The sequence below is a fragment of the Dryobates pubescens genome, chromosome 22 (assembly GCF_014839835.1).
Source record: "Dryobates pubescens isolate bDryPub1 chromosome 22, bDryPub1.pri, whole genome shotgun sequence".
Classification (NCBI taxonomy): Eukaryota; Metazoa; Chordata; class Aves; order Piciformes; family Picidae; genus Dryobates; species Dryobates pubescens.
Window position 1 is genome coordinate 966,710 of NC_071633.1, and position 21,146 is coordinate 987,855.

General features: G+C 55.3%; 1 protein-coding gene across 2 annotated transcripts in view; it reads left to right on the forward strand.

The window, feature by feature from the left end:
• Positions 1–666: 666 nt before the first annotated feature.
• Positions 667–21,146, forward strand: part of CHKA (choline kinase alpha) — a 30,765-nt gene continuing 10,285 nt past the window's right edge. The window contains exons 1-3 of one of the 2 annotated variants that reach the window (XM_054171528.1): positions 667–975; positions 7,034–7,145; positions 14,536–14,589. In XM_054171528.1, coding sequence (XP_054027503.1) covers positions 668–975; positions 7,034–7,145; positions 14,536–14,589 — 474 coding nt within the window. In that variant the 5' untranslated portion in view covers position 667. The remainder of the gene's footprint in view (positions 976–7,033; positions 7,146–14,535; positions 14,590–21,146) is intronic. The other variant, XM_054171529.1, reaches the window with a different exon arrangement.

Here is a 21,146-nt window from a genome sequence, read left to right on the forward strand (position 1 = left end):
CGCAGCCCGAGGGCTCGTCCGGGCCGGGGGGGGGGGGGTAAGGGGGGATGAGGGGAGGGAGAGAGGGGGAGAGGAGCTGGGCCGGGGCTAGGCGGGCGGAAGAGAAGCCCGCAGGGCAGGGCGGGGCGGGGCGGGGCGGGGCCGGGGCCGGGCCGGGGCCTGCGGCGGTGGGCAACGGGAGGGGGCAGGATCCCCACGCGCTGCGCCCCCCACGCCCCCTACCCGGCGCTGCGCGCGCCGGTCACCGGGACAACGGCGGCGCAGCCAATCGGCGCGCTCCGCCCCCGCCCCTCTCGCCTCGTGCAGCCGGCCGCGAGCCAATCAGCGGCAGCTGCGGGCAGCAGCCGGGCGAAGGCGCGCGCGCCCCTCCCGCTCGCGGGCAGCGTTTCCCCCCTTGCGCTCTCCCTCCCCCCACCCCCGCCGCCAGCCTCTCGCCGCCGCGGAGGGCCCGAGGCCGATCGGCATCAGCCAATCAGGGCGGCGGCCAGCGGCGTGAGGCGAGCGGGCCCGCGTGCCGGGCTCCTAATAAAAGGCGGGGCCGGGGGGAGGCGCGCGGCTCACTCGGCGCTGGCGCTCGCGACTGGCGGACGCACGCGAGGGGAGAGCGCGCGAGCTGTCGCCCCCGCCCACCCGCCCTCGCAGCCGCCGCCCCCTGCCCACCCGCGCCATGAAGACCAAGTTCTGCAACGGCGAGACCGACCCTTCCCCGCTCGGGCTGCTGCTCGGCTGCAGCTCCGCCGCCGGGCAGCCCCCCTCGCCGCGAGCGCACGCCGACCCCGAGGGGAAGGAGCCGGTGGCGGCGGGCAGAGGCGCCACGACCCCGCCTGCCGCGCTCCTGCTGCCGCCGCCGGCACCCGAGGAGGAGCCGGCGCTGGATCCGCGGACGCGGCGCAAGGCGTATCTGTGGTGTAAGGAGTTCCTGCCCGGGGCCTGGCGGGGGCTGCGGGAGGAGCAGCTCCGCATCAACCCCATCAGGTCAGCGCCGGGGGGGCGGCGGCGGGGCCGTGAGGGGCGGGGGCGGGCCCGGCCGGGAGCCGCTTCCTGAGGCGAGCGGTGCGGGCGGGAGCCGCATCCACTCTCTTATTCTGTATTATTACTCTTATTAACCCGCTGCCGCAATCCGCTGCTCCGGCGGCGCGGCGAAGGCGGCTGGGGAGGCACGGCCTCGGCACGGGGAGCCCTGGCTGGCTGCGGCAGCAGCCCCGCTGCCGCGGCAGGGGCCCGCTCCGGGGATGGAGCCGGCAGACAGCGCTGCGCCGGCTGCGGGGCTGCCGCCCCTGTCCTTCTGGCGGGGCCCTGCCCGTTCCGGGGTCGGGAGCGAGCAGGTAAATGAGGCGGATCGATGACGTGACTCATCCCGCAGCATATATAGTAACAAGTGCTTGTGACTCAGCGCCGTGGAAGCAGGAGTATGCACATTGGGGACGTTCTGGAAGCCCTACGGAACGCGTGTGAGGACTTTGCCTCCTTTGCAGAATTCCCCACTCCTTTTAATTACCCCCGTGGGCTGATGACGGTGGTGTTAGTTCAGGGTTTCGTTTTCACTGCCTGGTCACTCTTCCTGATCAGATAGAGTCACAGAGTTTTAGGAGATCCTAGAATTGTTTGGGTTGGGAAAGCCCTCAGGGAGTCCAAGCATCAACCTGACACCACCGTGGCCGTTAAGCCACGTCCCAGAGCGCTATGTCCACGCTATTGTCATACCCTCTTGAGCCCTGAGTTTGCTTTCCTAGTGATTCTGTGCCTGTTGATGCACAAAGTGCCTGCAGACCTCCCCCTAAAAGAGCAGAAGGTGTTGACAGAGCTCTGAGCTATAAAGTGACGATCAAAGCCCATCATGCGTTAGGAAAGCTTTGTTAAAAGGGAGCAGCTCCCCGGAATCCGGTGCAGGCAGCATTGGTGGGGTTAGATCTCTTCACATCACCAGGAGTTTGTGAAGGACATTTTCAGAAGCCAGTTCCTAGAGAGGGAACCACTCTGATAATCCTTCTGTAATCTGACTTGCTGAGTTCTGTCTGCATCCTTCTTAGACTGTACTGCTGACTTGGCTGCTTACTTCCTGAAGCCTCTGAGTTCAGCACAGTTACTGCTCCGTTACTCAGCAGCTTCCCCTCACAGACACCTCTGCAGGCTGGCTTGATGGTTTCCAGATGGGCTGAAACTTAAGCATGTGGGGAGCCCGTGCTGGGGGGTAGCTGTGTTTTGTTTTGGCAGAGGTCTTTCCACCACTCTTACCTCTGGAGAATGTAGCATTGGGTTGGTTTGAGGATCCTGGTTCCCCAGCAGTCACTTGGTGTGCATGCTCCAGTGCTGCTGCCAGCATTGCCATTTCATAGAACCACAGAAGGCTTTGAGTTGGAAGGGAGCTCAAAGCTTCAGCCCCTGCCATGGGCAGGGACCACTCCCACCAGCACAGGCTGCTCAGGGCCTCATCCAGCCTGGCCTTCAACACCTCCAGGCAGGAGGCAGCCACAGCCTCCCTGGGCAGCCTGTGCCAGAGTCTCCCCAGCCTCACTCTCAACCATTTCTTCCTCCTCTCCACTCTCAGTCTCCTCTCTCCCAGCTCAAAGCCATTGTTCCTCAGCCTGGCACTCCCAGCCCTTGTCCACAGTCCCTCCCCAGCTCTCCTGGAGCCCCTTCAGGTACTGCAAGGCTGCTCTGAGGTCTCCCTGGAGCCTCCTCTTCTCCAGACTTGATAACCTGGCCTGTCCCCACAGGGGAGGTGCTGCAGCCCTCTGATCATCTTTGTGTCCTCCTCTGGACCCTCTCCAGCAGCCTGATTTTGACTGCAGTAATCCAAACCTTCACCATGAACAGCTGTGAGATACTTGGCCTCCTGGGGTGAAAGGGCCCAGTCCTTGCTGGAGAGCAAAGAACTAGATTCACATCTGATCAGAATGCAAGGTACAAGGACATCTGTGTGCTGTGATTTGAGGAGAGCTGTGAGAGGCTCTGTGACCCTCTCGGAAGGCTTTAAGTAAAGGGTAGCAGCAGGCTGGCTGGAAGCTTTATCTCTAAGAGGAAGGTTTGTCCCTTTGACCCTTCAGCTCCTGAGCCTGCTGACCTTTCAGGAGAACAATATCTCTTATCTAACTCCCACATGGATTTCCTTGATTAGAGGTAACTATGGAAGCTTTAAGTGTATAAAACTGTAGTGAAACTTCTGGCTGAGGAAGTTGAGCCTGAGTGAGACACTCCTGTTTGGCTGGGAAGGTAGAAATAAGAGTTTCTGGGTGCTTGTTTGCTGTGTGCCTGCTTGGCATGTGTATAAAGAACAGAGCTGCCCCTGCAGGAGTCTTGAGATTTAGTCCAGTAGCTCATGCAAGGTGGCTTTCAGTATGCTTGGTTCTATTTCAGTATGGGAATTTTCACCCAAGCCTGCATCAGAGCTCAGCAGCGATGGCAAAGGTTCCCAAAAGCCTGGCTAGCAGAGTTTCAGCAAGGCAGAAATGTGGTTGGTGTAGCAAAGCCCTGCTCTGATTGCAGAGCAGTCTGCCTGTGCTCTGCCTTTGATGCCCTTTCCATCTGGCTGCATTTTCTACCTGTTAGCCTTGGTGGCTCAAAGTTACCTCATATCTCTTGTCTCTAAACATCCTTTCTTGGGTGCCTGCCAAGCCACCTGGTTCTCTTCTCCACTTCCCTGAGCATGTGCTGCAGCTGCTTTTCACCCTGTTGTCTTGAGATTTCTTTTCAGACAGTGGCTTTGGCTCTGTAGGGCAGCCCTGCTCTGTATCACTGAATGCATACAGCTTGTCTACTTCTTGGGATCCTTTTCCTCCAAAAGCTATTTGCTAATCCCCCACTGTCCTGTGAAAGAGCCCAGAAAAATATTTGGTGAAGTGAGAGGAGTGTTGGATTAGGGCTGAGGACTGCATTTAACCACTGCATCTGCTGTGGGTTCCTGGAGTCAAACCTCACAGCCAGGTAATATTCACAGATTCACAGCATGGGGTGGGTTATAAGGGAGCTCAGAGCTCAGCCAGCTCCAGCCCCTGCCAGGGGCAGGGACCCCTCCCACCAGCACAGGCTGCTCAGGGCCTCATCCAGCCTGGTCCTGAACACCTCCAGGCAGGAGACAGCCACAGCCTCCCTGGGCAGCCTGTGCCAGAGTCTCCCCAGCCTCACTCTCAACCATTTCTTCCTCCTCTCCACTCTCAGTCTCCTCTCTCCCAGCTCAAAGCCATTGTCCCTCAGCCTGGCACTCCCAGCCCTTGGCCAGAGTCCCTCCCCAGCTCTCCTGGAGCCCTTCAGGCACTGCAAGGCTGCTCTGAGGTCTCCCTGGAGCCTCCTCTTCTCCAGGCTCAACAGCCCCAATACTTGAGTACTGTGTGGCAAGAGCCTGCATGGCTTTATGAAGCACAAAGTACTGCTGTGCACGTTCTGGACTTGGTGCAGGGAGTTCAGTAGCATGGTACAAGTAAAACTGATGTTAAGATCTGTGCTACTTCATCCCTTCACTGCTGGCTGCTGTATGTGGTTTGTGTCTGGTTTGGAAGGTCTTCAGTAGCAGACAAAGGTTTTTTTCAGCAGAACTGATTTACATTTCTGCTTTGCAAGTAAAGCAGAGGTTTCAAGTCCTGCTTCCTCTTACAGCAGAAGTAGTGGTAGAGAAAAACTGCTGCAGAAGGGAACTCTGAAAACTTATTGATGAATCCAACTTGAATCCTGCATCCAGTTCTGGTGTTCCTAATATAAAGAGAACTCAGAGCTGCTGGAATGAGTCCAGAGGAGGCTGCCAGGGCTGGAGCAGCTCTGCTGGGAGCACAGGCTGAGGGAGCTGGGGCTGTGCAGCCTGCAGAGGAGAAGGCTCCAGGGGCACCTCAGAGCTGCTGCCAGGAAGGCTGCAGAGAAACTTTTGCTGAGGGGTCTGGAGCCAGGCCCAGGGGGAATGGTTTGGAGCTGAGGCAGAAGTTCTTCAGTGTGAGGGTGGTGAGACACTGGCACAGGTTGCCCAGGGAGGCTGGATGAGGCCTTGGGCAATCAACTCTAGCTGAGTGGTGTCCCTGCCCATGGCAGTGGGGTTGGAGTAGATGATCCCCGAGGTCCCTTCCAGCCTGAGCCATTCCATGGACATAATGCTGCTGAAAGACAATGTAGGACTGCTGCTCTTAGTGACTTCACTAGGGACCAAGCAGCTTAGCTCTCCTAATCCAGTGTGTATCCAGCTTGCTAAACCTGTAGAGCAGAAGTGCTGTCAGCATTCCCTGTCAGAACCCTGTTGTGAAGCAGGAGTTGAATGAGAAGCCAGCATGGCTGTGTAGCCCCTGAGTGCCTGGAGCAGGGGGCTCCCTGGCTTGTGTCTTGTCTGACAGGACTCACAGGGTGACTGCAGTTTGGACAAATGTTTGAGTAATTTCTGCTCTCATTGTAGATTTTAGCTCTGGGAATGAGTCCCTAAGTAGGCTCATGGCAGCAGAACTCTGCTGCTGCAGTGGTGTTTGGGTTCAGTCTTTATAGCTGCCATCCCAGTGATTCATAGGATGCTTTGGGTTGGAAGGGACCTTGAAGACCATCCAGTTCCAAACCCCTCTGCCCACTAGACCAAGCTTTTAATTCAAGTACCAGCTTTCAGTTCAAACTCACTGCACAGTCCTAAGCTGCTTATCAGATATATTTGATTACCCAAACAAGACTCCAGCATCACTTTGAGAAGTCCTGAAGATGGGAAGTCCACATCTGGTCTTAGTTGCCTGCTGCATTTTACACCTGTCAGTTCCTAGCTCAAGCTGCAGTTTGGATCCTGAAGGCAAACTGTACTTGAAGCCTGAAGTTGCCAATGTGTCATTGAAGCCCTCTCTCTTCTGGGTTGTTGGTACTGTTGGGAAATTATTTCTCATGTTAGAGCACCCTCAAGACACCCCAGGGGAGGTTTAGGTTGGATGTTAGAAGAAACTTCTTCCCTGCAAGTGTTCTCAGGCTGGCATAGGCTGCCCAGGGAGGTGGCTGAATCCCTGTCCATGGAGGGCTTCCCAAGAGGCAGAGCTGTGATTGGGCAGGGGGAAATGTAATGAATCTCGGCAAGGGGAGAGTCTTGCATCAGGGAAAGAACAACCCCAGGGAGCAGTAGAGGTTGGGACTGACCTGTTGGAGAGCAGTGAAGGGGAAAAGGGCCTGGGGGTCCTGGCGGATGGAAGGTTGACCATGAGCCAGCAATGTGGCCAAGGTGGCCAGTGGCATCCTGGGGTGCATTAGAAGGGCTGTGGTCAGTAGGTTGAGAGAGGTTCTTCTCCCTCTCTGCTCTGCCCTGCTGAGGCAAAATCTGGAATATTGTGTCCAGGTCAGGGAAGGACCTCGGGGAACTGCTTGAAAGAGTTCAGTGCAGAGCCACAAAAATGATTCAGGCAGTGGAAGATCTTCCTCATGAGGAGAGCCTGAGGGTGACCTCACTGCAGTTGATAAAGCTGTGCAGGGTGATGCCCAGGGGCTGGAGCCAGGCTCTGCTGGGGGATGCCCAAGGACAGCACAAGGGGCAGGGGTGGAAGCTGAGGCAGAGGAAGCTCCATGGAAACAGGAGGAACAGTTTTGTCTCTGTGAGGTCACAGAACCCTGCAGCAGGCTGCCCAGGGGGTTGTGGAGTCTCCCTCTCTGGAGGTATTCCAACCCCCCCTGGCTGTGTTCCTGGGTGCCCCTGCTCTGGCAGGGGGTTGGGCAGGATGAGCTTTGGAGGTCTCTTCCAAACATTCTTTGATTCTGTGGTGCTGAGTGCCATGGTTTAGCAACAGGCATGGCAGAGATGGCAAAGGGTTGGGCTGGATGATCTTAAAGGGCTTTTCCAACCAAAATAATTTGATGATTAACTCTTCCCCATCAGGGCAGTAAGGCACTGGAACAGGCTGCCCAGAGAAGCTGTGGAGGCTCCAAGCCTGAAATGTTGAAGGCCAGGCTGGGCCAGGCCTCGAGCAGCCTGGGCTGGTGGGAGGGGTCTCTGGCTGGGGCTAGATCTTGGTGGTCTCTTCCAAAGCCAAGCACTGTGAGATCCTCTGGTGATGGGTGTGCCTGTGAGGGTGGCTGCTGACCCTGCCTCTCCCCTCAGAGGTGGCCTCAGCAACATGCTGTTCCAGTGCTCGCTGCCCGACGCCGTGCGGACGGTGGCAGACGAGCCGCGGAAGGTCCTGCTGCGCCTCTACGGAGCCATCCTGCAGATGGTGAGTGCCCAGGGGCCTTGGGGAGCGGGAGGGCTGCTGTGGCTTGGTGCTTTGGAGATCTTCATCTGGGCCTGATCCTTTGGGGAGTGTTGCAGTGGTGGGGGATAGCTGACTAGCTTGAAGCAGAGCTGCCTGTTGTCTGGAACTTACTCTCCTTTCCTCACAGCTCCTGCCTGGCGTGTCTCAGCTGGAGGCTCACTTTGCTGTCTGTTTGATCAGTAATGTTCTGTTCATGGTGTTAAGTTTGGACTGTGGTGTTTCAGAAGAGTGCTTTCAAGTTTGCTTCTCTACAGTGTGTAGGCCTTTGGCATAACTAGCAAGACTGCAAGAGACTAAACCGCTTCAGTTTTAATCTTGGTAGCATTTACGAACCCGAGAGGTTAGAGTTGAAGGTTTTGTCAACCCTGTGCAGTGCTGGAGCATTTTGAGATCTCCTGGGTAATTGTGTCACTGGAAAATGGGATCTGCAGTGTTAGAATACAAATGAAGCACAAACATCAATACTGGAACAGCCATCTCATTCCTAAACGTGCGACATGCCTCCTAGCTGGCACAGAAGCTTCACCTCTGTCAGGCTCTCCTAATGTTACTTTATTTGCTTAGTCAAATGTGAGCAGCATTGAAATTTGTCAAACCTTAAGAGAAGGGGCTGGCAAGTCTGCTTCCAGTTGTGGGGTTTCAAATCAATCTGTGGTGAAGATGATCTCCTGTGAAGCTGGCAGGCTGTTCCCATAGCACAGCAGAGCTGCTCCTCCCCAGCTCTGCCGGGCACTTGATGATATTGGAAATAAATAATCAGTGTTTAACCTTATGAAAAGTGGCAGCTCACTGAAATTACCTTTGGGTACTGGCAGTTGTTTGTATTTGACTTAGATCCTGCTTCCATTATCCATTAATTGGACATTTTCCAGTCCTCTGCCACTTGCCTGGAGTAACTGATCCAGTACCTGCAGGAGCTTGACTCCTCCTGAAATTTCAGCCCATTCTTCCTGCTGCCTTGACCAAACCTGCTTTCAGAAATCCCACTGGATACTATCACTTAACTGCCTTTAAAGTTTCCTCTGATTAAACTATGAGAGATTAAATTTCCTGTGGCAGCATGCGCTGCCAGAGACACATAGAAGCGGTCTGAAATGGCATGAGATGCTTGGCTACACAACTGGCAAAGTTAAAGCTTGTTAATTAGAGCTTCAAAAGCCTTTCACAGGGTTGGAAGGGACCTCAAAGGATCATCTAGTTCCAACCCTCCTGCCATGGGCAGGGACACTTACTCCTTTAAGAGAAACCCAAAGCAAAGTGGGGGGGAAAAAGGTAATGAGAAACTTCTGTTTTCAAGCTCTCTCCTATAGCTGATGCTAGTAATTGCCTCCTGAACTCCCAGCTTTCATTCAGTGCTGATTTAATAGCATGTGGAAGGCTTGAGCAGGAGCATGGGCTGCAGGACTGCTCTAGTGCTACCACTTCTGTGAGCCGAGAGCTGTGAAGAAGCGTGGCCTGGCTGTTACCCTGCAAAGGAAAAGCAGACTCCCTCCTCTTCCCTCAGGGTTTGGTTGCTTTGTTGGTTGGTTTATTTTTTTTCCTACTTGCCTTTTCCCTGCCCACTGAAGAAATCAACAGCTAAAATTTTGGGCTCTAAAACCTAAATGCAATAAAGCACAAAAATGAAATGAAATGGAAGAAATCAGAACTAATTTGGTTGTGCAGATTTGGAAGTGTGTTAACTTTCTAACCTTTCTGCTCTTGGTGTTGAAGGATCTTTGGAGATGTCTAACTTCCTTTATTTCCCTAGTGGCAGTGAAATGACTGCTCTTGTTGGTGCAGTTCACTAAAGCTTAAGTAAGCAGAGAAAAGTCCCAAGGTAAAACTTTGATTGCATCGAGGTTCACAAGTATTTCTTTTGTCCACAAACATTTGTCTCTTCCAGCCCCTCCCACCCCCCCCTGCCTTCCCCTCCACCTTCTGAAATACAAGTTTGAAAACATAAGCAAACTGTTTCCTTGGGGTATTTTTAACACCTCACTTCAAGGGATCCTTAACCAGTTTCTGGGTGGCATGAGCAGAACCCCAGTGACAGACCTGTTAAGAGGGACTCACTTGGGGTGATGCTGCTCAGGTTTAAAGCCCTGTGAGAAATGAAGGGATGCTGCTGGAGTAAGCTGGGGTTTGAGACCTTAGGTTAAAACCACAACTTCATGCTCAGTATCTTACTGGCCATTGGTAGCTACAGTTGCTGGAGCCTCTGTGGCATGTCTTAACTCATGGCCATTTTACCCCCTGCTGGAAAATGGAGCCCAAACCAGCAGCACTAACCAGCTGCCCTTGCCCCTGGCCTGTAAATACTGCAGTCTGCACCAAATTGTTGTAGAGGAGGCAAGCTGGAGCTTAAAATTTCCACTGGAATTGCAAACCAGCTACCTGATCCCAGTGTAAGAGCCAATGGTACTGGCAGCAGAACCCTTGGAGCCACCTTTGAAAGGAACCTTTCTTGCAGTTTGAAAATAGCCCCAGTTTGCTTATTCTGACTCTTGGAAGACACAAATGTCAGTACATGAAACTCATCCAACAGAAACCATGCCAGTTGGCTGAAGCTGCCACACAGGGGGGGCTTTGTGCCTTCCTCTGTCATAGCTGATATGTTTAAGCCAATTTCTTTTTCTTGTGTGCATGAGTGTTGTGGGGAGGGGGAGCCGGGGGGAGCTGACCCGCGCTGGCCCGGCCGTTGTTCGGAATGGCCGCCCTGGCATGGATGTCTGAACATCAAGGACTTCCCTGGAGTGTATCCTTGAGCAGAACTTCTGTTTTCCTGTTGAAAGAGAAGTATTTGTGCTTGTGACAGATAAAGTACTAACCACATTAAAACTCCAGTGTTTGAGGCACAATGCAGATATGTTCTCTGTGGAGCAAAACCAAAGGGAAATGCCTTTACTCTGCTTCGCTCATTCTTGCTCCAGCCTAGCCGCTAAATTGAAAGGGGAGCACTGGAAGTAAAACTTCCTCTTGATGCAAATATCTTTAACTGTGTTAACTACATAGAAAAGGCTCTCCACCAACTGCCATTTCATGTCCAGACTTGGAAGATTGGATTTCACCTGCAGATCCACTCTAGTGTTTCTGCTCCCAGTTTGGACCACCCAAGCTTGCCCACCTCTTAGAAATGCCAATAGGCTCTGGAGGCAAGATAGCTGCAACAAAGGGGGAAAAAAGCTCCAATTGAGGTGAACTCCTTTGGGGGGCTCACCTACCAAAAGGTAACTTGGGGGGGGATCAATTCTCATTCTCTATTATACATGTCAAGAGAACCTTGAACCCTCTGTTTCCCTGGGGCTCTGTTACTTGGCAACAGCCAAACCAAAGCCTTGCGTAATAAACGAGGCAAACCCAGCCGGGGCACCTAAGGTCCCTCTTGTGTCTGCTCACACAGAAATGGAGAGACCAAAACTGGTTGGCACAGTTGTGTGGTAAAACCCCTTTGCCATACCTGCCTTGCTGCCTTTTATTTACTGATTTATTTGTTGTTTCTTTATTTTATACCTCAGTAAGATGCAGGCTGCTGTGTAAGTGTAATGCCCAAACGTCTGCCGTGGTTGTTGGTGTCCATGTCTGTCTGTAGCGTGGAGTCACTCCAAAACATGCAGTCAAACTCCCTGGCACTGGCAAGAAGGCTTGGAAAGCAAGCAAGCAGCTGTTTGGGGATGTGTTTGTGTTGGGTGGAGTTAAGGGTGTGCTGGGGTAATGTACCACTTTAGTTGTATATGCATGTGTTCTCTGCTGCAGGCTTGCCCATGCGATCGTGCCTAGAGCACTCTGGTTTCCAGGTGACAGACACGATTCACGGTATAGTATGAGATCTCTGAAGTTGGAGCATTCTCTACAGCTTTCATTTTTTTCTTTAGTACTGGATTTCATTGTTGTTGTGTTTTAAATAAGGCTTGAGTAGCACCAGCAGCTGTGCTACTGTGCAGCTGACTGCTTGCAGCAAACCGTCCGAGTGCTGCCCCTTCCTTTCCTCTGCTCCCTCAGGAGAGAATGGTGACTTGGAATGGAGAGGATTGGAGAGCTGCTTGATGGCTTTTGGAGGGCTTGAACTGGGAATTAACCTTCACATGCTAGAGTCTAGGACTTAAACTCATTACCAGCTCCTTCAGGTCTGTTGGTGATCAACAGCAGAAATAGTTACTGCTGCATCCAAACCTCTGTGGTCCCCTAGCCTGAAATGCAAAGGATCCAAACCTCTGTGGTCCCATGCCCTGAAACTGAAATTGTCTTTCAACAGCTTGTAGAATTAAGAAGAGTTTCCCCTGCATAGGTTGATTGGATATCAGGAAAAAATTGGCTGCAAGAGTGGTCAGGGACTGGCAGAGGCTGCCCAGGGAGGTGTGGTAGAGTCCCCATCCCTGGAGGTACCCAGGAAACATGGGGACATGGCACCTGAGGACATGGATTTATAGGCATGGTAGCTGGCTTATGGTTGGACTTGATCTTAAAGATCTTTTCCAACCTTAATGTTTCTATGCTGTAATTCCTTGACTCTGAATTCCTAAGGATTCCTCAAAGCATGGCAGTATTCTGAAGTCCTGAAAACTGCTGAAACTTCAACTCCACAAAAACTCAGTGAAGTCCAGGAGAATGGAGTGCTAATGGAAGCCTTCAGTTTGTGGCAGACCCAAGGCCTCCTTGGGGAACAAAACAATCCAAGCTGCAGGCTCTTCCTCCAGGCAGAGTTCTGCCAGGCACCATTTGGGGTTTTTTTGACAGAGACCTGATCCTCCAGCTGCAAGGGGAGAGAGTTTGGGAGAAAGTGATGAAGAACTCAACATTCTGTGCCAGCTGTGCAAGCACTGTCTGGTCCTCTCTGAGGCAGATCAGCTCCTGTGCAATGTCTCCCATTCTAGGAGTTCCATCTTGTACCTGAGGCTTCTGATCTCTCTGCATGGAGCTGTCCTCCCTTACTCAGACTCCAGTGAGCTTTCTCAGTCTCCTTGGAGAACAAACCTCCCCACCTTAAAGGCAGCACTGAAAAGCATTTAAAGCCCTCTCCAAGCTGTGGAGCACATCCCTGTCTAGCTCATGTTTCCATAGAGAGGGTGATTCAAAGCCTCCCACAGCTCTGCTCTTACTTGGGTAATTCACCCGGTGAGTGCTGTTGAAGTAAATAGCTCCCAGAGCTGGACAGAGGGCTGAGCTATTGGAGCCTGTGGGAAAGCTGATTCCTAGAATGGCTGAGGTTGGAAGAGACCTCAGAGACATCCACTCCAACCCCTCTGCCATGGGCAGGGACCTAGACTTGGTTGCCCGAGGCATGGTGGAGCTGTGAGCCTCGAGACGCCTCCCTTTGGGCCACTGTTCTCCAAGCTGGCTGTGCAGTCAGGGAACAGCCAATTCCTGCCCCTTGGAGATGTACAATTGCTTCCTGCTTGCTTCATTCTCCATGGAGACTTGGCCAGCCCCAGGCTGACCGTGGGGCCCCTTGTGCAGACTGATCCTCTCCAAGCTCCCATCCACACTTGCAAGCGAGTCCCAGAGCGCTTCCTGTTCATTCTCTTCTGTGCTGAGGGAGCAGACAAGAGGAAGGGGTGCTGCAGGAGTCTCCTGTTGTGATGGCTCTGCAGCACACTTGCCCAGCTCTGATGGCACAGCAGATGCCATTAGGCTGTCTCCAAGGGGGGTCTGAGGTGCACTCTTGGAACTGGCCAGCTCTTTGTACGCCGGAATGCAGATGCCAGGGCAGGGGGCAGGGAGAAGCCTAATCTGCTTCCCTTCTGCTGAACTGAACCATTCTGAGAGCACCATTAATCAGGAAAGACTCCTGGATGGTGAGTAACCTTCTGCCTGTTCCAGACAAATGTGTAAGATGCCAGAGTGTGGTACTGGTGCAGGACATGCTCGTGCAGAGGAGCCCTCTGTAAATGACTCGAATGCTGCTGAGTGCATCTAGCTTCAGGCATCACCTTTTGACTTTAACTTCTGCCAAAGGAATAGGAACTAATGGTGAAGGTTTTTTTCTCTCCACATTGTCTTTTTATTTTAAAAACTTACTATCCTAGTGGAATGGGAAGTACTTGCTTGAAAGGCCATGGATTGATGTTAACCACGCTGCTTCTGTAGCTTCTGAAGTGCTGTAGCTGCAGAGCTGGTGTCAGGCATTAGCTTGTGGTATGGTTACTTCAGGCAGCTGGTGGTGCTGAACTGTACTGCATTCAGTTGATGTTTCCACCCTGGTTTTGGACACCTTAGAGCTTTGGAAGAGCAGGGTGTGCACCTGGGTCTAGCAATCAGTGTCGTGCTGCAGGAGGTGGAGCTGCAGGCTGCCCTTAAAGCCAGGCTGGTTTTAAATGCTCAGCGGTGGAGCTGCAGCCTAAAGAGCAGCCACAAACTGTTGCTAATTCTAAGCAAACATTTGCTCTCTTCCCCTTCCCTTCAAGCCTTTTAAAGGATGAAGGGGTTTATTACATCTTGAACTTTCAATGTGCAGCTCTGTTAAAAGCATGTGCCACTGAGGGTAGGGCTGGATGCTCTGAGACTGCTTTGTAGTGGCTGGTAACAAGCCTAGCACCATGCAATATGCATGGGCCAAGTTTGCTGCTACCCCACAGGGCTCACCAAGGCCTCTGGAGCTGCCATTAAGCCTTGACAGTGAGGCTGGGGAGACTCTGGCACAGGCTGCCCAGGAAGGCTGTGGCTGCCTCCTGCCTGGAGGTGTTCAGGACCAGGCTGGATGAGGCCTTGAGCAGCCTGTGCTGGGGGGAGGTGTCCCTGCCCATAGCAGGGGGCTGGAGCTGGCTGAGCTTTGAGCTCCCTTCCAACCCATTTTAGGATTCTCTGGGCAGTTTATTTGAAGCAAAGCCTTGGGTTTGCATTGTCCATGGAGCCCAGACAGTGTGTTGGAAATAACACCATGAAAATAAGCAAATATAACACAGACTGGGGGGGAGGGGAGGCAGGGCTTTGCAGGTTTGCAAAGAAGCCTCTTCTAATGGTCCTTGTAAGGCTTTTATGTAATCCCTGTAATGCATTTCTGAAGTGCTTTAGCTGCAAGAATGTCATCCCAGCTGTCCTGCAGGGCCACTTCATCTTTGCTTCATTAAAAATGTTCCCCTGAGCTTGTTTTGAAACACTGGGGAAACAAAGTGGTACCTGGAAACAGGCCCTGGCCTTCTGCAGGAGGGGCTGCTGCTCAGTGGCACATCCTTTTGAGAGCCTTTGGACCTGGTGGAGTAGCGTGGTGCTCAGAGGCCAGATGGATGCTAGTGCTGTAGCTGTCACAGATCAAGAGAGTGCTGAGACCTGTAGTTAATTGTAGCTGGCACTTCTGCTCCCTTTGTTCTGGTGGTTGCAGGTGAACTGTGTGAAACTTCATCTTCTCATTGTGTTTGCTTCTTCTCATCCATAGAGGTCCTGTAATAAAGGAGAGTCTGTACAGTCTCAGGAGGAAAATGACTTGCAAGTGAGTAATCAGATCTGCTTATTTCACAGAATGTTGGAGATGGTTGAGAAATGCCTGGTGGGATTGCTGGTCAGCAACCAGCAGCCACTCAGCTGGTGCCTGGGCTAGAATCCATAGGAAGCAGTGGAGGGAAGGGATCTGCTTGCTCACAGCAGTAACTGTGAGTGGCTGGACATGGTTTGGAAAGATTTAACATGAACAGGAAAGACTAAAGACAGAACAGATTCCACATGAACAGGAAACACCTCCCCAGTTCTCCCATCAATGGTTTCTTGGTTCAATATCTGCACCAATGCTACAGAGAGACTGAGGCACCCTGAGCAAGCCTGCACTGGCACCAGCCTGGGGGCTGGGCTTGGTAAGGGCAGGATGGAGCCTTCCAGAGGGACCTGCACAGGCTCCAGAGGTGGCTGAGGAGAGCCTCAGGAAGGCAAAGTGCAAGGTCCTGCACCTAGCTCAGGGCAACCCTCAGCATCCATCCAGGCTGGGGGGGAGGAGGCTGAGAGCAGCCCTGCAGAGAAGGCCTTGGGGGTGAAGCTGGGGGGGAGAAGCTGGAGAGGAGGCAGCAATGGGCACTGGCAGCACAGGAGGCCAAGGGTAGCCTGGGCTGCAGCCAAAGCAGTGTGGCCAGGGCTGGAGAGAGGATCCTGCCCCTCTGCTCTGCTCTGGGGAGACCTCACCTGCAGGGCTGGAGCCAGCTGTGGGGCACCCAGCACAAGAGAGACCTGGAGCTGCTGGAGAGGCTCCAGAGGAGGCCACAGAGATGCTCAGAGGCTGGAACAATGGTTTGGAACTGGAGCAGGGCAGAGTTAAGTTAGCCATCAGGAGCAAGTTCTGCCCAGGGAGGCTGGGGAGACTCTGGCACAGGCTGCCCAGGGAGGTGCTGGAGGCTCCATCCCTGGAGCCATTCAGGCTCAGCCTGGAGGTGTCCCTGCTGCCTGCAGGGGGTAGGATGTGATGACCTCTGAGGGTCCCTTCTAACCCAACACAATCTGTGCATTAGGTATCAGCACCACTGCCTCTTCCCTGGGAGCTCTTCCTTTAGTAGAGGAAGATCAGGACTCAGCCTAACCCTTGCTGTGTGAAACACTGCTGAGCTCTGGGGACAGTACATGGAGCTGGAGAGCTCTTCCTCATGAAGCCTAGATGAGCACTGTGCTTGCATCATTTGTCTGCTGCAAGCTTTAAAGCTGCATTTGGAACCACTTCTGCTCATGCAGCACAGTGCTGAGCTGCCTGTAATGTTTGTCATCAGCAGAGGGTTTGGTGAAGGAGGTCTGTGCCCTGGCAGTGCCTTGCAGCACAGCAGGCAGATGCTTCCCTTGCTCTGTGCTGCTGTTTCCCAGCTCTGCAGTGGTTTGGCACTTGTACTCCTTTGCTAAGTGCTGCTTTTCTCCCCCTCTCTTTTCTGCCCTTGGGGATTGCCATCTGAAACACTTCCAGGATCTGCCTTTTGCTTCTAGCTGGTTGAAACTACTTCAAAACCTTCTGTTGTCAAATGTCTGCTTTTGAAGTTGTGTTTTGGACCTTTTTGTTCACTTTACTGGAAGAGCTTCAGTGGTTGAGCCAAGGTTAATGAGAACAATGTGCTGCTTTGATTCCTCTCCAACAGGGACAGTGCCAGTCAGGCACCCTTGGCAGCTTTGCCCATGACACTAAGCTGTGTGCTGCAGGGCACTCACCTGAGGGCAGGAATGGCATCAGGAGGATCTTGACAGGCTGGAGAAGTGGCCAGGGCCAGCTGCAGGAGGCTCAGCAAGTCCCAGGGCAAGGTCCTGCAGCTGGCTCTGCCCAACCCCAGGCACAGCTCCAGGCTGGGTGCAGAGTGGGCTGGGAGCAGCCCTGAAGGAAAGGCCTTGGGGGTGCTGGGTGCTGAGCAGCTCCCCAGGAGCCAGCAGTGCCTCCTGCAGCCCTCAGGCAGCTGTGTGCTGGGCTGCAGCCACAGCAGGGTGGGCAGAGGGCAGCAGAGGGGATCCTGCCCCTGGGCTCTGCTCAGACCTCACCTCCAGTCCTGCCTCCAGCTCTGCTGTCCCCAGCAGCAGAAGGACTCAGAGCTGCTGCAGGGAGGCCAGAGGAGGCCACAAAGATGCTGCCAGGGCTGCAGCAGCTCTGCTGGGAGCACAGGCTGAGGGAGCTGGGGCTGTGCAGCCTGCAGAGGAGAAGGCTCCAGGGGCACCTCAGAGCTGCTGCCAGGAGCTGAAGGGATCCTGCAGGAAGGCTGCAGAGAGACTTTGGCTGAGGGGGGCTGGAGCCAGGCCCAGGGGGAATGGTTTGGAGCTGAGGCAGAGCAGGGTTAGAGTGGAGCTGAGGAAGAAGTTCTGCAGTGTGAGGCTGGGGAGACTCTGGCACAGGCTGCCCAGGGAGGCTGTGGCTGCCTCCTGCCTGGAGGTGTTCAGGGCCAGGCTGGATGAGGCCTTGAGCAGCCTGTGCTGGTGGGAGGGGTCCCTGCCCATGGCATTGGGGTTGGAACTGGATGATCTCTGAGCTCCCTTCCAACCTGAGCCATGCTGTGATCATTATTCAGCCATGAAAGGTGGAGCTGCCTTGACTTCCTCCCTGCCCCTGAAGTCCCAGAAAACAACAACATTCCAGCCAGCCCCAGCCTAGTGCCAGTAGCTTGGGGAAGTGTGGCAGTGCAGGAGGCAAAGCTTTGAACTTCAGAGCTGCCCTGACTTCTTCCCCAGCAGCAGGGGCTCTGGGCTGGTAGTGGTGGCTTGAGGCTGGAGCTTCCCTGCTGGCTCAGGAGCTGTGTCAGGGTGCAGCTGTGAAGTTTCTTGTTTAGGTCAAAACTGTGGGAGGGTTTGTTCAGGGGAGTTCAGCTCATCCTCTGGGCAGGAGAAACAAAGCCTTGCAGTGTTGTGAGCTGTGTTTGCCAGCTGGGGCTGGAGGGGGATAGTTTCTGTCAGCCTTTGAACAGGGCTTAGCTGTGGTTCCTCTCGATTCTTGCTGTAGCTTGGGGTAAGTTGCTTCAATATTCCTGGTTTGTCCACTTCATAGTGAGCCTTTTGCCACAGCAAGAGTAAGGCAGGAGCTTCAGCTCCAGCTGAGGTACAGAAAGGCTTTTGTTCTCCTCTGGCCTACATGGGCATGGAAAGGCCTTGGAAAGAACTCCCCAAGGCTCTTTCATTTCCAAGTGGGGATGGTCACATCTCCAGCAGCTTGGTTACCTCTGCTTGGAACTGATTCAGCTGGAGGGCCTGGGAGCAGCAGGTTGCTGTCTTGGGCAGCCTGTAAGTGTCTGTAAGAAAGGATTTGACATAGCTCTGGGCTTAAGCCTTTAAAGGCCTCAGGTGAATATTGAACTGAGGACTGGAACACCTGGATCTGCTCAGTGCCCACAGGAGGTGTGCTGGGGAATGAATAATCACAGACTGCACTGGGCTGGGAGGGAGCCTCCAGGGGCATCCTGTGCCACCCCCTGCAGCCCCAGGGCCAGCTCTAGCCAGAGCAGGCTGCCCAGGGACACAGCCAGGCTGAGCCTGAGTAGCTCCAGGGATGGAGCCTCCAGCACCTCCCTGGGCAGCCTGTGCCAGAGTCTCCCCAGCCTCCCTGGGCACAACTCCCTCCTGAGCTCCAACCTGACTCTGCCCTGCTCCAGTGCCAAACCCTTGCCCCTTGGCCTATCCCCACAGCCCCTCCTGAGCAGTCCCTCCCCAGCTGCCTGCAGCTCCCCTGCAGATACTGAACTGCAGCTCTGAGCTCTCCCTGCAGCCTTCTCTCCAGGCTGCACAGCCCCAACCCTCCCAGCCTGGCCCCACAGCAGAGGCTCTGCAGCCTCTGAGCATCCTTATGGTGTTCCTCTGGACCTGTTCCAGCAGGTGTTGGGAGGTCCCCAGAGCTGGACTCAGTACTCCAGGTGAGGTTTCACCAGAGCAGAGTGAAAGAGGAGAATGTCCTTTAGTAACTTGTTTCCACACCTCTGTCTGCAGTGCATGGACTTTAAGTCTGTGAGGTGCTGTGAAGGCATCCTCATTGTGGCCAAGACATGGAGATGGTCTGATTCCAGGGCTCCTCTTAGGGCTGTTGTCCTGTGGCCATTCTTCTACTGCAGGAAGTTCTTTTAGGAGTCAGATTCTAGAGCATTCAATCTTGGAGAACTGCTTGGGTTGGAAAAGCCCTCAGAGTCCAACTGTCAGCCACCAAGCCCTGGCCCCAGGGGCCATGGCCACAGGAACCCCTCCAGCCATGGGGACTCCACCACCCCCCTGGGCAGCCTCTGCCAGGCCCTGACCACTCTGCCACCGAAGACATTTTTCCTCCTCTCCAACCCAAGCCTCCCCTGGCACAATTCCAGGCCAGTTCCTCTCCTTCTGTGCCCTGAGCCTGGGGAGCAGAGCCCAAGCCCAGCTCCCTGCAGCCTCCTCTCAGGGAGCTGCAGAGAGCAATGAGGTCTCCCTCAGCCTCCTCTGCTCCAGGCTGAACCCCCCCAGCTCCCTCAGCTGCTGCTCCCCAGCCCTGCTCTCCAGACCCTTCCCCAGCTCCATTGCCCTTCCCTGGCCCTGCTCCAGCCCTCAAAGTCCTTCTGGGAGTGAGGAGCCCAGAGCTGAGCCCAGCCCTCAAGCTGTGCCCTCCCCAGTGCCCAGCCCAGGGGCACCATCTCTGCCCTGCTCCTGCTGCCCACAGCATTGCTGCTCCAGGCCAGGCTGCTGCTGCCCTTCTTGCCCCCTGGGCACTGCTGGCTCATCTCCAGCTGCTGGCACCCAGCACCCCCAGGGCCTTCCTGCCAGGCCTTTTCCTTCCAGCCCCTCTGCCCTAAACTTCAGTCTTCATGAACTGCTGCTTTCAGATGCTTCCTGTTGTTCATCTTGAAGCAGATCTTGCCATGCAGCATCCTCTGCAGTGCTGCTGACACTTGGGGCTGTGGTGTTGTGGATTGAAGCTTCTGCATCTGGAAGCGTGCCTGAAGGCCTGGGCCTAGGCAGCTGTGTGGCAGAAGTGAGCCAGCTGAGGAACTGGCAGTGCCTACCTCTGTCACTTGCGATGAGCACTTCCTTGGCACTTGCTCCCCAGGCAGGCTGTGTAAATGAGGAGCTGACAGCCGGCAGAATTGCTGCCCCTGGGCTGTGGAACCACAGACAGAGCCCTGCTGGCCACTGCTGGCTTGGACAGCCATGGGCAGCGATGGACACCCAGGAGCCTGGGTCTCATCTGCTGCTTGGTGCTTGGCATCAGGCTGCAGAGTGAAGAGCTGAGCAGGAAGGGATTAAAATGACCTTCACAGCTTCCTTCATTCATAGTGCTTGGACTTGGAAGGGATTTTAAAGATCCTCTGCCTCCAAGCCTTCCACTGCAGCGGCTTCCTCACGGCCTCCTGTGGGAGTTCTGCTCGGAGGAGCTGAGGGGGAGGCCGGGGGGGCACAGGCTCAGTCCATTGCCATGCAAATGCCTTAAACTCTCCCTTGATGTCTCCTCCTTGGAATGAATGCTTCAGAGCAGGGCTCTGCGACCCAGCCCCCACCTTGAGCTGCAACTCGGTGAAGCTGCCAGAAGGGCAGGGTCTGGGCCAGTAAGCCACCCGATCTGCCTGCTGAGCTGCAGGGGGTGCAGCGGGGCAGGGGGTGCAGCCTGCTGGGCGGCAGGGGGTGCAGCCTGCTGGGCGGCAGGGGGTGCAGCCTGCTGGGCGGCAGGGGGTGCAGTGGTGGGGCAGGGGGTGCAGCGGGGCAGGGGGTGCTGCCTGCTGAGCGCCAGGGGGTGCAGTGGTGGGGCAGGGGGTGCTGCCTGCGGGGCGGCAGGGGGTGCAGCAGGGGGGCAGGGGGTGCAGCCTGCTGAGTGGCAGGGGGTGCAGCCAGCGGGGCGGCAGGGGGTGCAGCAGGGGGGCAGGGGGTGCAGCCAGCGGGGCGGCAGGGGGGGCGGCAGGGGGTGCAGCCAGCGGGGCGGCAGGGGGTGCAGCAGGGGGGCAGGGGGTGCAGCCAGCGGGGCGGCAGGGGGGGCGGCAGGGGGTGCAGCCAGCGGGGCGGCAGGGGGTGCAGCGGGGCGGCAGGGGGTGCAGCCAGCGGGGGTGCAGCGGGGCGGCAGGGGGTGCAGCCTGCTGAGTGGCAGGGGGTGCAGTGGCACTGCAGTCCCTGCGGCCTCGGCTCCATCGCTCAGCTCGGCAGCTCCTGTGGCCTGGGTCGAGCTCTCAGTTGCCCGGCAGGGGCTCTGGGGCTGGAGCAGAGCTGGGTGCTGGTTGCCGTCATCGCTGCCATTGGTGACTCCTCTGGCTTTGCCTCCGAGCTGCTCTTGCCCTTCAGGACAGCTCTGCTTCCGGGGCTGGAGCTGGGTCGCTGAGATCTGCCTCTGGGGCCGTTGGGCAGAGCTGTCTGCTGCTGCCCCGGGCTCAGCTCCCTGCTGCAGGGACAGCCTGGGGGGGAAGTGCTGCTTGGAGGCAGACAAGAGGCTTGAGGCACAGGCACAGAGGCCTTAGCAGGGCTTGATGGGAACCAAACAGAAAGAGAATGAAAACAAACCACACCCCCAAAACGCCAACTCACCCCAGCCCCCCCGCCAACCAACCCAGCCAACTCACCCCAGCCCTCCCCCCCAACCCAGCCAACCCACCCCAGCCTGCCCCAACCCAC